At 46.5% G+C, this 14,169-nt stretch overlaps 2 protein-coding genes across 2 annotated transcripts; both read left to right on the forward strand.

Annotated features, from left to right (window-relative positions):
• Positions 1-292: 292 nt before the first annotated feature.
• Positions 293-5,395, forward strand: LOC106033927 (ferritin light chain-like). Its single transcript, XM_013177727.3, has 3 exons — positions 293-727; positions 2,902-3,048; positions 3,887-5,395. The coding sequence occupies exons 1-3, from the start codon at positions 545-547 to the stop codon at positions 4,391-4,393; spliced, it is 837 nt and encodes a 278-aa protein (XP_013033181.3). The 5' UTR covers positions 293-544; the 3' UTR covers positions 4,394-5,395.
• A 3,917-nt stretch (positions 5,396-9,312) lies between these two features.
• On the forward strand, positions 9,313-12,910 carry MYOD1 (myogenic differentiation 1). Its single transcript, XM_013177726.3, has 3 exons — positions 9,313-9,873; positions 11,361-11,439; positions 12,068-12,910. The coding sequence occupies exons 1-3, from the start codon at positions 9,313-9,315 to the stop codon at positions 12,316-12,318; spliced, it is 891 nt and encodes a 296-aa protein (XP_013033180.2). The 3' UTR covers positions 12,319-12,910.
• Positions 12,911-14,169: the final 1,259 nt, after the last annotated feature.

Here is a 14,169-nt window from a genome sequence, read left to right on the forward strand (position 1 = left end):
TAAGGGAATTGGAGCCAGTTTTCAGATCAGGCCCATGCTTCAGATGTAGCCTTAAGAAATGTTTCCACTGCAACGGCTTTTACCTGTTAAAGGCAAAAGCTCAAGCACTGACATGCAGCGCTCCGTCCACACAATGAAGTGGCTGAAAGAGTCAGACGCCCGCATTTTCAAGTTACTTAAACTAAGGCCTGGGACTGGAATATCTCAGACCAGGCTGACGCAACCACTCGCGGGGCGCTGAAGCTGACGAGCGGCAGAATCCACCTGCAGCCGGGCACTGCCACGAGCACCGCCGGGCCGCCACCCCGCCAGGAGGGCTCCGAGCGGGGCCAGCCACGGCGACCTCCGGGAAGAGGCTCCGGGGCTGACGGGACGGGCACCGGGGCGGGGCGTTGGCGCCTGCCCGCGGGCACGCACGAAATGGCGGCGGCCGCTCCCTCCTCCCCCGGCGGGGAAGGGCGGGGGTGGCCGGGCGGCGCGGCAAGGTGCGCCCCAGGTGCCCGCCGCTATATGAGGCGGCGCGGCGGGGCGGCCCCGCTGCCCCATGGCGGCGCCCGCCATGGCTGAGCCGCGCTCCAAGCGGCCCCGCGTGGCGCTGCCCGCCTGCCAGGCGCACCGCCCGCTGCCCAGCGGACGCGTGAGGCAGAGCTTCCCGGTCGCCGTGGAGGAAGGCCTCTGCGGGGTCACCGGAGCCCTGCTGGAGCTCGCCTACAGCCTGCAGGCGCTGGTAAGGCGGCGGCGGCGGGGGGCAGGAGGAGGCCGGGAGAGCTTCGAGGCGGGGGGAGCCGCGGAGCGGTGCCGGCCGGGAGCCTGGCAGCGCCCCCGGGCCGCTCGGCACCGCCTTGCCCCGGGTCTGGGAGGTGCGGCGGCGGGTCAGAGCCCTGTGGGTAACGCGCACGGGAGCTGCCTCTGTGAGGAGAGGGACGGGGAGTGCCGACAGCGTCAGGGTGTAAGGACTGAGTCGCGTCTTCCCCCAAACTTCGCACATACAAGGCACGCGCGGTTAACCTGAAATCGTAGTCTGTGAGGCGGCTTCTCGTCAACGGCAGCGCGCGCTCAAATTTTTTGCTCAATGGGGTGGAACATTGGACGTGGCTTTTGAAAAGATACCTCTGATATCACGTAGCAGGCATGTCAAAATTGTGTCTGGCCACATATCAAATACTAAGGCAGCAAGTATTTTAATGAAGCCATTACAATAAAAAAGAGATGATCAATGCCATGCCTCCGGATGCCAGGCACCCACTGAGAAGCACCACGTTCCATATACCCCCAAGAGCTTTAATGAAGCTCGGTGTCAAGTATTAAACCAACAAAAATTAAGTATACAGCGAAACAACAACTTGTTAAGCATATGGATTAAAGTAATACTAGCGATTGAGAGCTGGAAGGGATGGAAGAAGCCTAATTAGAAATAGACAGTAGATAAACCTAAAAATGTGAATATTTTAAAAACATTTAATGATTTACATAAAAGATTTACCTTAACAGTTAAGTAGGTGTGGTAACTATGGCTCTTTTTGAAGTCCTGCAGCACACTTGCACTGAAGAACTTGTTACAAAACATTGGGCTTCAACTCTTCTGTAAACAGAAACATGAATGAATGAATGGCTGCAGGAAAAGGATTATGCAAATATTACAACGATGTTCTTAATAAAACATTCCAGTGTGTACTTGCTCTAGAATGGTACATTGTGACACACGTGAACATGTGTCACAGGTGTGGGGGTATCCTAGATGCTAATTAAAATAAAACACCAACTTGTTGTATTGTGCATATAACTTTTCTGCATTTTTTTGTAAACAGATAAGCAACAGATGAAACACAACTATTTCATTAACTATGCAGGGCAACAGATCAAAGTGGGCAAGACAATAGGAAGCAGAAAAACTTAGGAAACGCACACACTTGTCCTTCACCCCTCGTAGGCAGTCTACAAGCCAACAGCTTGATATGCAGTACTCCCACCCAGACTATGTCCAAGAGGAAAAAGCTGTGCTGTGTCGCATCTGCGTGTTTAAGGAATGAGCAGATCAAGATACTGTAGCTCCCTCAATTCCTTTCTTGCGTATTTCCAGCTGTTGCCTCTGTCTTCAACATAAAAGTGGAGCAGAGCTAGTGTTGAAACCTCTGTAAGCTGGTGGCTTTCCACTGCTACCTCTCTCCAGTACATCCTGTTTATAGGACAGCAATGTCACAGATAAAGTTCTTCTAACAGAAGAGCTGAGGGCTCTAATAGTGTAGTCAAATATTGCAATGATTAAAGCCATTAATTTCCCATATGGAACAGAACAAGTCCTGTGGTGGGTTTACAGTCTTAATACTTCTGAAGTATTCTTGGCATGAGCTATATACAACACTCAATTATATTACGGTATAGTAGTGTACTGTACGTGTACAAAGCATAGTTCAGTAGCAGTATTCTTAATGTGGGAATAGCATTCACCATAATGAAGGTGATAAATGGATGCAAAGTTATGCTTGTTCTCTTTTTGCATTTGCCTCAACTTTTTCATAGCTTTGAAAGCTTTCTTTTCACTGTAATGCTGGCCTGAAGAGAGAAATTGTATGTTCCCTGTGCGGAGACTATGCTTTAAGAAGTAAAACAAACAAAACTTAGGAAAATATACTGAGGATTTCAGCTAATTGAGAGAGCGCACCAGTACTTATGGCTATGCATCTAGAATTAAAGAAGGAGTTCTAATAGAAGTAAAGATTTTCTGTTACAGACAGTAAGACTTACTTTATTGCAGAAATGTGGATGAAGACCTTCAAAGTGATTGTGCTGGTAGAACAAGTTCTTTTGGAAGCGTCTCCTGGATTCTGATAGTCACGTTCTGCTGCAGGTAAATCCCATCTCTAGCAAATCCTTACACTGTTTGTTTTTTTGTTTTCTTAGGGTGAATATTTTGATCAATCACACGTGGCTCTACCAAATGTTTCCAAGTTCTTCTGCCATCAAGCTCTGGAAGAGAGAAAAGCTGCAGAGGCTTTGATGGAGTATCAGCAAGTAAGAGGAGGCCATTACTGTGCTAAAACCATCCAGGTATGTAGCAAACAAGAAGTTTTCAAGCATTTGCAATGAGCTGTAATTATTCTAATTTCTTGCATTATAGCGTTGGTACTTCAGATCCCTGCATTCATCCTGTTAGATTTCCAGATACAATTTCCCTGTCATATTAGTGCACTTGCTTTTGTTCTTGATTACAGCACCTGGAAGCTGTCAGACATGCAGTCCTAACTGTGTGGTTGCTCTTCTAGCCAAAAAGAATATAAACAATGGTCCCCTCTTTGTTACACTCAGCTGGAGACTGCTGTTTCCAGTGTGCTGTGATGGATAACGTGAGGCTCCTTAAACTGTTCCAGTGCTAAAACAGCCAACTTGTCTGCATTCACACTGAAACCAGATAGAAGCCTACAAGGCAGATCTGCTATAGTTCAAGACAGACTTCAAACTAGAGATCTGTCTGACTCAGGTTTCACAGGTACAAAGGAGTAACTCAAAGTTACCAGTAAAAAACCCAAACAAACAACAACAAAATTGTTAAAGGGGTGGACATTCCTCCAACAAGTTTGTATTCTCTTAGTAGTTAACGAAGAATGCTCCCTTTGGACTATCATGGCATTTGGTAAGCTGTAGGGGGAAAAAAAGGCATTGCTGCTTTCTAAATCCCTGTTTCTTGAAAAAGTGTTTGGGTTCTGCCACTTATGTGTGTTTACAGCCATCCAACTCAGCAAGAAATAACAGCTGCTCCAAACTAGGAGGAGTTGTTGCAAAATTCTAACATGTTATATTTAGAGGGCCAGGTAAATTGCAGGAAAACAACACAATATGGTAAGATGAGCTGTTCATCTGTGTAAATTAATTCTGTCTTTGTTTCTAGAAACCAAACTATGACTACACAGTTGGTCTGGTGAAAGCGCTGGAACTAGCAATGGTACAGTGGAAAACTATGACTCGGTATTTTGAAGAACTTTATGCCATAAGCATTGAAAATGCAGACCCTCATAGCGCAAGCACTATCAAGAAGCAATTTATTGGGCCCAAAATCCGGAAGATCAAGCTGATGGGAGACCTCCTGACCAATGCTCGCAGGCTTGATTGTTCCCAAGATGGCAGAAATAGTCTTGGGGATTACTTTATGGACCGGTTGCAGAAGGAGTTCAGGACAGGCATAGAGTTGGAGTCTGGTCAGCAGTGTGGCCCCTGCCCACCTCTCCAGCAGGGTACAGGAGCTGCAGAGGGTTTGAAGCGATCCCAGAAAGATTTTTTCCAGCACAGGAATAACATAGGGCCAATATATGCAACCATCCACTGCACTGCCACGCTGCCACAGTGTAATAATGACGGGACAGGAGCAAAAGTGAAGCAGGGGAGGGAGGTAGTTTAATGCTGCGGCTGTTGCAGCTATGGGGCAACTCCTAAAGGCAGACCTGTACAGAAGGTGGCCTAGAGACAAGAACCTAGGAGACATGATGCTGTATCACTCTATTGTTTTATACCCTTTCCCTCATCTTTTGAGCCACAGCTCAAAATCCAGCCCATACCATTGTTTTGCTGAAATGATAGCTAGGTTGCTAGTTAACCTAGGTTGTCAGCATTAATTGTATTTTTATCTATGCTATTCTTCCTGGAAACCCAAAGCTTTTAGGCCTCTTCTGTCTTAAATGATTAATGGGGTTAGTTTGTGCAAATTATTTTTAAACAGTATATACAACTCTTATTCAAAACAAACTTTAGTACAAAGTAATTTCTATTTGAGAGAAAAGCTAAATATTTTTTATATTACTAGATAGTTTAGTGTACTAACATAATGTAATGAACTTGTTAAAAGACTTTTTTTAAAACAAGTTTTGTCTTCTATCATAGTAGCAGCTTAAATAAGTAGTCCAATTCAGTTATTTACAGCCCTGCTGGTTGTATGCTTCTCCAAGATGAAGGATGCAAACATTTCCTCAACAGTGGGAACATGACTATGTGCTGTTTTTCACTACACTCACTTACGCGCCTTTTCTCATCCTCAGAAAGCAGATGAGGTAAATCAGGGATTCACATCTAATGTTCAAAAAGATTTAGACAGCACTTTTAGATACATGGTTTAACTCTTAGGTTGCCCTGTGGGGAGTCAGGAGTTAGACTCTGTGATCATCAGCATATTGTATCACTAAGTTCCTTCCACTCACGTCCTACAAGAGTGCCTCTCTTTCTCAACACGGGCTGGCTACAGGAAGAGGAACTGGCTAGATCAGCTACGTTGCTTTTTTTTATATACCACTTTTTTATGCATTTGGGTTTTGCTTTGTTGAAAGATTCTTATACTTCTACGTAATAGTGTAAATGATATACCTATCATGTTTGAAAAATAAATTCAGTTGAATATTAAAAAATGGCATGTAGCATCTACATTGTATTCCTTATTTTACAACACAGAAATCTCTTCTCTAAGAGATTTTTGCATACAAACACAACACAGTACCAGTACTTACCTGCTGTGGAGGAAGTTGCACAGGTGACTTCAAAGACGAAAACAGTAGACCACAGAATGACATGAATGCTAGAAGACTCTATTAAGGTAAGAACACTGCACAATGAAACATGGTCAGAAAACTCTTGACTTTGATGCACAGCTGCAGTTAAGTACCCGTTTCTGTAAAACTGCATTAGCCCACTTCATTTCTGGTAGTGTTGTAACACAGGATAGACAATTACAATGCTGATGCTTTCTCAACCTCTCTGTTAATAATGATTTAGCTTTTCAGGGGGAGGGGTGGTTGGGGAGGAATCACTGCTAGGAACATGCTGGATTTGTCTGTTGGGGATGGCTGCTCTTGAATACATCAGTAATTTAAAAGATATTTCCATCTGGGCTGGATTCCAACACCCACTCTCACGCTGAGCATACCTTATTCAACAATTAGTTCCACTGACTACAACTCAACATGAATAAGAGCAATGGAATCCATCCTTCTCAGCATTAAAATATAGCTCACTTAATATGAGTTGAGCAAAACTGCTAGTTGAATTATAAACTAGTGCCAAATCAAAACAAGTAGTACAGGCAATGCTTGGCTGACTTCTACAACAGGCTTCTCCTTTAAGAGCTGTTACCCTTCTACAGTGTAGGCACAGCTTCCAGCAGTTAACAGCTTAAATGAATTTTATCACAACAAAAAGCCAACTTTTCAATGCAGGACTTGCTGCTCCTTTTTCCCTGAAATATTGCCATGTGTGTTTCTAAAAGACTCTTACCTTCACCTCTGCAGCCAAATGTTACCAGCACATTTTCAGACTTCAGGCCTTTTTCTCTCCCTCTTCCATAATACCTTCTGAACCCTCTGTCTGAAAAGACAATTCTGTTAATTTTAGGTAAACTCACAATCAGCTATTTTCCTAGTTTATCCTCTGAAAAAGAAACAACGAGGAAATCAGTAACTGTAGGCAGCTGAAGTTTTTCTTGTCTACATGTTGCTTGTGCTATGAGGCACATCTGCCTACGAATATCATCTGAGTGAGTTTGTCAGCAATACCTGTCAGTTGTGAATAGGATGAGCCTCTCCATGCTTTGTAGCATAGGATGTACAATCTGCCTCTGCTTTCTCATCTTCATTTCAACCATACCCTGAGAAACAGAGATGAAGGATGAATGTGGAACAGGTATAAGGGCAACAAGGTTTAAAGTAACTATACAGGTTCTCTTCCTCAGCAGGTTGTTTGTTTATATACACACTCTGTATCTGTACTTGCAAAGCAATGTCCAAACCACCCAAACACAACCTGCACTGCTCGGAATAGCCATCAGTGCCCTGTATAACTGCATCTAAATTGGAAGCTCTGGAGAGACCTTATCTTTACTTGAAATTATGAATTACAACCAGAGGCTTCCAAACAGGTGTCGACAACAGCGTATTTCTAAACGGTGCCATAAGCACTACCTATGGTTGCAGGGAAAGGGAGCTTGCTGCTGCCTACTCTCAGAGCAAGGAATTAACTTACAGTCTCTGTGGAGAACATGCTGTCCTTCCTCTTCTCCACTATAGCCACACAAAATTGAGAAGAGCAGCTCAGGATTTTGTGTTTTTGCAAGGACTTCTTTCAGGCATACCACAGAAGGCACCATCTTTCTGGACAAACGTGTCTGTGGGCAAAATACTGGAAAGTGAATGTGAGTTTTGGTGGCAGCAGCATGAGATAAGTCTTCAAAGGCAGCTTCACTGGAAGACTACCCCCAGCAGAGTTCACCAGCTGCTCATGGCTTCCTCCTGACTTTTTCACTTAAGTGAATTCATGCACTTAAGCATGTTCGTGGGCAGTTACAGTCTCCCTTGTATCACTTGTCCAAGTCCAGCCATTTGTTACAACTTTGCCCAAATTAACCGCTCTGTGTGCAAGTCCCACAATGCTTTTTTTTGTGGGATCAAATATAACCTAGAAGCACACTTACAGTGGCAGAATATGCTACAGCATGAGGTAGGTATTAGGAAAATTACCTTTTCCACAAATTAAACTAATGATCTGCAAAGAGTTTGTGTGTTTTGAGTAGGTCACATGGCCAGCACCAAGCCTTGATATTCCGACGTACACGTTCAGCATTACACCATAAAACTATTTCTCTTTTATACTTTTTCTGTTACTGTATGCATAGCATTATTTTGAATACAAATTATTTTCACTTTTAGCTGTTCAGTAAAGATTAAAAAAAAAAATCTGTTCATTCCTTCCGGATCAAAGAACCTCTATAGTAACAGCAGTGTTTCCACAAGCTCGCTACTCTGCCTCTCAGAACAGCTGGGAGATACACTTCTAAATGAGTAAGGGTGGTCAATAGCTGATCTCCTTGGGACGTATCATTTTTCAGCACTGGATAGAGTGAAAGAACAAACTTGTACAGAGTCCAAAACATCTACCTAAAAAAATCTTCGGGGTAATGACAGAATGTGCCTAACAGTTCTTATCTTTGTCTGTATTTGAAGACAAGTAAGTAAGTAGAAAATGGGGGCTGCAGACTGGACATTTTAGCAAAAACTGAATCATATAACAACAAAAGAATCCGCCATGACGACAGCCCATTTGAGAAGTCACAGGCACAGGGACTGTGACTAGATCACCAGTCAGTGGTTTCTACTTTTTCAGATTTTCTCGGCCCCTTGCCTCACTGAAAACAGAACCTTGCCTTTGATTTTAAATGAGCTGGAGTTTCACCAGCATTTATAACTGCAGAATGGAGATTTTAGCCCACGGTACTTTGAAAAAATCCATAACTAGTTTAATATCATCAAGTTACTGAAATTGCACAGTTAAACTGCTGAAGTACTTCTGTATCGGAAAAAGAACCAGACTTCTCAGCTCCAGCCCTATTCCCAAAACAGGCCCCAGCAGCCTTGAGAGACCTTACCAAAACCATACCGTTTTTCCGAGGTCCAAACTTTGCCACTGTTAGCTGCCTAAAACAACAAACTTACCGCAGGAGCGATCCGGTCAGAGCACACCTACACGTGCGGCAGCCTGCTGCCTCGCGAGGGGAAGCCACCCTCTGCAGCGGCTTCAGAAGGAAGGTGAGCAGAAGCTCAGAGGAACCCGAAACGCCAAGTTAAGCGGCTGAGCTCGTGTGTGAGGAGCCAGGCGCTGAGGCGGCAGCCCGACACGGCGCCCTCAGCGCGCATCCTGGATCCGTACCCGGCCCAGCGGCGGGCAGGGCCGCCCCGAGCACACGGCCACCGCGCCTCAGCGGGTCCCGGCCACATCCGCTCCTCCTGCCGGGCACTTTCACCCTCCTGGCCGCGGGACGGGGCGGCGGTGCCCTCCCCGGGCTGTCGGGGCGGCGTGCGGAGCCCTGCACCCTGCCGCGGCGCCCCCCGGCCCGCTCCGTGCCCCCGCACCCCCCCAAGCGGCCATGTCGCGGCGCCGCCGCCTCCGGCCCGGCTCGGCGCCCCCGGGCGGCCGCCCCCGGCTCTCCACAGCGCCGCGGTGCCGGCTCCTCGCCGCCCGGCGGGCAAGGGAGGAGAGCGGGGCGGGCGGCACCTGCGGCTGCCGGGGCCCCCCCACACGCAGGGGCCGGGGCTCCGCGGGGGCTCCGGCGTCCACGGCCCCCTCCCCGCCCCGCCCCGCCCCGTCCCGTCCCGCCGGGGGGCTCCGGCATAAATAGGGCCCCGAGCGGCGCTCCCGGAGCGGTGCGGCTGGGGAGGGGGTCGGCGGCGGCGACGGCAGCAGCCAGCGCTGGCGAGAGGGTGCAAGGGTCTCCGCCGCTCAGCAGCCCGCACGGAGCCCCCCGCTGTCCCCGACCCGCCGTGTTGCCCCCTCTCCGCCGCCCCCATGGACTTACTGGGCCCCATGGAGATGACGGAGGGCTCCCTCTGCTCCTTCGCGGCCGCCGACGATTTCTACGATGACCCGTGCTTCAACACGTCGGACATGCACTTCTTCGAGGACCTGGACCCCCGGCTGGTGCATGTGGGGGGCCTGCTGAAGCCCGAGGAGCACCCGCACCACCACGGGCACCACCACGGGCACCCGCACGAGGAGGAGCACATCCGGGCGCCCAGCGGGCACCACCAGGCCGGCCGCTGCCTGCTGTGGGCATGCAAGGCTTGCAAGAGGAAGACCACCAACGCCGACCGCCGTAAGGCCGCCACCATGAGGGAGAGGCGGCGGCTCAGCAAGGTCAACGAGGCCTTCGAGACCCTCAAGCGCTGCACCTCCACCAACCCCAACCAGCGCCTGCCCAAGGTGGAGATCCTGCGCAACGCCATCCGCTACATCGAGAGCCTGCAGGCGCTGCTGCGGGAGCAGGAGGACGTTTACTACCCGGTGCTGGAGCACTACAGCGGGGAGTCGGACGCCTCCAGCCCCCGCTCCAACTGCTCCGACGGCATGGTGAGTGCCCCAGGGAAGACGCCCTGTCACAGAGGCCCCTCGACCTCCATCAGCCCAAACCTGCGTGGGGCGAGTCACCTCCTCCTGTCCTTCCCATAGCTGCTGGCTTACATCCTCCCCGGGCAGAAGATGAGGTCCCTTCTCCTGCCTTGAACTCCAGCAGCAAAGGGCAACAGGGTCCCCATGCCAGGCTCTCTAGGAAAAGAAGAAAAATCTGTTACATGCCTTTCCCAGGGAAAAAAAAACCCTGGGAGAAGTTAGGCAGGTTTCCCTGTGTGCTGGGGGAGCTCTCAGGGAAGCAGTCTGGGATGGGTACCTGGGAACTCAGTGAGGTCTGAGCCCTCCTCATGCTTCAGAGCTCCTGGGGCACCTCCGTTCTCATCCTCGGCTGTGTCAGTACTGCGAAGGGCAGCAGCGAGGGAGGTCCCCTTTGGTCATGGTAATTACAGGGGAAAGCTCACAGGGGAACTGATAAAGAGTCTGGGGTTTGTTTTCTGCCATTCGTCATGATAACAGGACAGTCTAAGCAACGGTTGTTGTCTTTCTTGACCTTTATGAAAAAGGTTCTCCATTTCTCCTTGCACTTCGCCTCTCCAAAGACATTGCCCAGCAATGGAAAAAAGACCCCAGCCTTTCAGTCCTGTTCTTTCATTACCGGGAGGGGAGAAGGGTTCCAGAGAGGCTGTCTCACCGCCTAATCTCTTCACTGAGGCTATAGGCTTGGACTCTGTGCTCTGACGCAGGGGTGGTGGGATGTGGTGCCTGGCATGCGGGACAGCTGCCTGGGATGGGATCACAAGGGCACTTTCAGACTTGAGATGATTTTCTATTTTTTGGTGAGGATAATCATCTCTGAGCTGAATATATGGGACTGAGACAGTTGGCAGATGGGAGACAAGATTTACACAAATGACCCCTCCTACAAATACCGCCTTTTATTTTCTTTTCATGGTAGATTAAAGTATGGGAAACAAATATATTGGTCCAGGACTAGGGGCTTTTCTGTACAAAATGGAACTGGGAAGAGAGACTGAAGGAAATCAAAAGGGACAAAGATAGACTAAAGGCTTTTTAAGAGGAACTCATGTTTGGAAAAGTCTTTAAAAATTAAATCAAAAAAAAAAAAAGATTGGTTCCTCGCTTGGACTCCCTATCGTAAAATGAATGTAGGTACAGGGCAATAACAGGTGAGAATGCTGGAAAACCTCATCTCCTTGGTAAAACTACAGCATTAGTTGTAACAACAGTGGTAATTTTCCTGGTAATTTTCCTTTTGGAACAGCTGTGCCACATAAAATATTTTGGGGTGATTTTTTTTTTTTTTTTGGCAAGTTAAGATCTGCCTCATTCTAAGACACAAACTTGATAGCATTTTAGCCAGGACTCGAGTGTTAGGGGACTGAAAAACAAAATAAGATAGTTCTTGGGATTAGAGGAATAAGCTGTCCCCCAACCAGTGACCTCACTCAGATTGTTCTCCTTTCCAGATGGAGTACAGCGGGCCTCCTTGCAGCTCTCGTAGAAGAAACAGCTATGACAGTAGCTACTACACAGAATCACCAAATGGTGAGTATCTGCTGTAACGGCAGTGTGAGAAACACGGCGACAGGGACAGCCAATGCAGCAGCCTCCCCTGTGCCTTCTCCGTCCCTGGTCATTTAGCTGACCCCAGCTGGGCTGAAGAAGGAACCTGCCTTTTCAGCCAGCGAGCTGCTGATGCTAGTAGAAGCATCGGATTACCTCTAGATGTATTTGCAAGTATAGGGATATGTTATAGCTGCATTTCCTACTTCGTAAATATAACATCTGGATAAAAACGCATTCCTCTCTGCAATTAATCTTCAGTTTTTAACCATGTTTTGCATGAAGACTGTTCTAACCAGATATCACTGATCCAAATTAGAGAAATTGCTGATGGAATTCCAATTTTCCATTCCCTTTTTATGTGCTGAAGTGAATCCCTGGATCCACCCTCCCCGAAAAGTAGCATATTTTGCTTAGGTCTCTTTCATTTTGCAAATTACAATGTCTTTTGTGGTAATTGGCATCCTTCGTTGATACTCATTTCTTTTGAATCTTTATATGCTCACAAATGAGTACTTTCAGCCACTTGCTGGGGTTTTATGAAAGAACTACATCCTACTGACACACAGTACTCATTGGATAAATTGATCATATCTTTGTTTGTCCTTAGATCCAAAGCATGGGAAGAGTTCTGTTGTTTCCAGCCTTGATTGCCTCTCAAGCATTGTGGAGAGGATTTCCACAGATAACTCCACGTGTCCCATACTGCCTCCAGCTGAAACTGTTGCTGAAGGCAGTCCCTGTTCCCCCCAAGAAGGAGCAAGCCTGAATGATAGTGGAGCCCAAATTCCTTCCCCCACCAACTGCACCCCTCTTCCCCAGGATAGCAGCAGCAGCAACCCCATCTACCAAGTGCTATAAAGGCAGGTCCAGCTGGACTGCACTGAAAAGAAATTGCTCCGTTCTGCCAAGCTCTGAGACCTGCCTTCTAAGACTGAAAAGACTTCAAGACTTGTTCCAGTTTTAAAGTATCATGCAAAATTCCTTATATAACTTTTCAAACCTGTATTACATCAAGATACACCTAGTTATTTATTGGTTGTTAAACTAAAGTTATTTAATATATCTAGAGATAAAATTGTATACCATAAAATGGCCAACGTTTTATCTGGGCTTTGGAGAATAGGAACCTGGCTCTTGAATGTGGAAGAAAACAGAAATCTACAACAGCAGTGGCATGACAGATCCTTCCTATTACCCCTTGTTCTGGCCAAAATAAGGTTGTGGACCATTTTTTGTAAAACATTTTGTATAATTGTAAATAAGAGTTGCTTTGGAAAAAAAAAAGGAAAAGGAAAAAAAAACAAAAGATTAAAAACCAAACAAAAAAAGGAAAAAAATATTTAATGTTGCTTGGTTTGTTGTGCCAAACTTTTAACTTTATATATTTATACAATGTGGTTGCCAAGAATGTTTTCAACAGTATTCTAAATAAAGACCCTTATTTATAAAATCTATGGCGTTATCTTGACTTTCATTAGAGCTTCTAGAATTACTAGTGCATTTAGGAGCGGTGTTAAGATCGCTGCCTTGGCAGGAAGAAGATACAGGCTCTGATTCAGCAATGAAATCAAGAACATGCTTCAGCTGCACTACTTTCAATTACTTTGTGTAACGGCATTGCTGAACAGGGGTCTACCTTCTTCACGTATCTTAGCAATTTCTAAACCAAGTCTTACACATTGATGGTCTTTACAAAATAGATTTGTGAAGTAAATAAGCATATTTCTCTTCCCCCCAAGTTTACAATTACACTGTAGGACTAGAGCTTACAAAGCTCTATCAGAGCTACGAGTCTCAGTAACTCAGATTCTTCAACATCCACTGCAGCTACCATAAGTTAAAGTCTTGTGACCATATTTTGCAAGACCAGGTACTACACGCTGAGATATATGTTCAGATTTTTCCATTCAAGTTTTAATTTTCAAGTGTTTGTACCATGTTCGTATCAGGTATTAGAATTTAATTTCAAGTGAAAACTGTCATAAAGTTCAAAATATAGATCACAGTTTTCCTCAAGTTCAGGTCAGAATTTAGGTTTTAATTTGGATTTGAACTTTATGCACCTCTGGCAACACTACTCCAGGGATTTATTTCTTGTTTAGAGCCTCGCTAAAAATTACCGGTGGGGTATGTTTCACGCAGTATACATGTGTAACCTTGCAAGCTTGCCCTGCTCAGGGTTAAGCCTGGAGCAGATTGTCATTGATAAGTAACCATCGGAGCATACCTGTACATTCAGACAAGAATAACCAGCAGCTACAGTCCATATTCAACAACCTGTTCCTTGTCATATCCCTGTGATTTATGGCTTTGTTTAAACTTCACAGTAAAACAAACAAACAAACAACAATGAGATAGCAGCAGCTCTAAATACTTCGGTGATTATTACAGAGGGAATTTGTGCAGCTCTTACCTCTTAAGCAGGACAAAGTAAGAAGGGAACAGCTCATCAGCTCCCTCATTGTGTGTGGTGACCATGGTGGATGACAAACTGGTACTCTGAGGCACGGGACCACTGCGCAGATCGGAGGGGACTCTGAGGCAGGGCTGTCCCCTCTACACCTTCATCAACGTCCAGCTCTGTAAAGGTGTCCCATTGACTTTGCTGTGGGCAGAAAACAGTCCAGGTTGTAAGTGCTGAGCTTACCCCTTTTCCCCCTCTTATTTACCTTCATTTTTTCCCTTAAATATAAAAAGGAAATGAACTTG

Source organism: Anser cygnoides, chromosome 5, assembly GCF_040182565.1.
Source record: "Anser cygnoides isolate HZ-2024a breed goose chromosome 5, Taihu_goose_T2T_genome, whole genome shotgun sequence".
Classification (NCBI taxonomy): domain Eukaryota; kingdom Metazoa; phylum Chordata; class Aves; order Anseriformes; family Anatidae; genus Anser; species Anser cygnoides.

Coding starts and splice junctions, on each gene's coding strand:
- LOC106033927 (XM_013177727.3), top strand. CDS start 545: ATGGCGGCGCCCGCCATGGCTGAGCCGCGCTCCAAGCGGCCCCGCGTG. Junction 728..2,901: donor CCTACAGCCTGCAGGCGCTG/GTAAGGCGGCGG, acceptor TTGTTTTCTTAG/GGTGAATATTTTGATCAATC. Junction 3,049..3,886: donor ACTGTGCTAAAACCATCCAG/GTATGTAGCAAA, acceptor CTTTGTTTCTAG/AAACCAAACTATGACTACAC.
- MYOD1 (XM_013177726.3), top strand. CDS start 9,313: ATGGACTTACTGGGCCCCATGGAGATGACGGAGGGCTCCCTCTGCTCC. Junction 9,874..11,360: donor CCAACTGCTCCGACGGCATG/GTGAGTGCCCCA, acceptor TCTCCTTTCCAG/ATGGAGTACAGCGGGCCTCC. Junction 11,440..12,067: donor CTACACAGAATCACCAAATG/GTGAGTATCTGC, acceptor GTTTGTCCTTAG/ATCCAAAGCATGGGAAGAGT.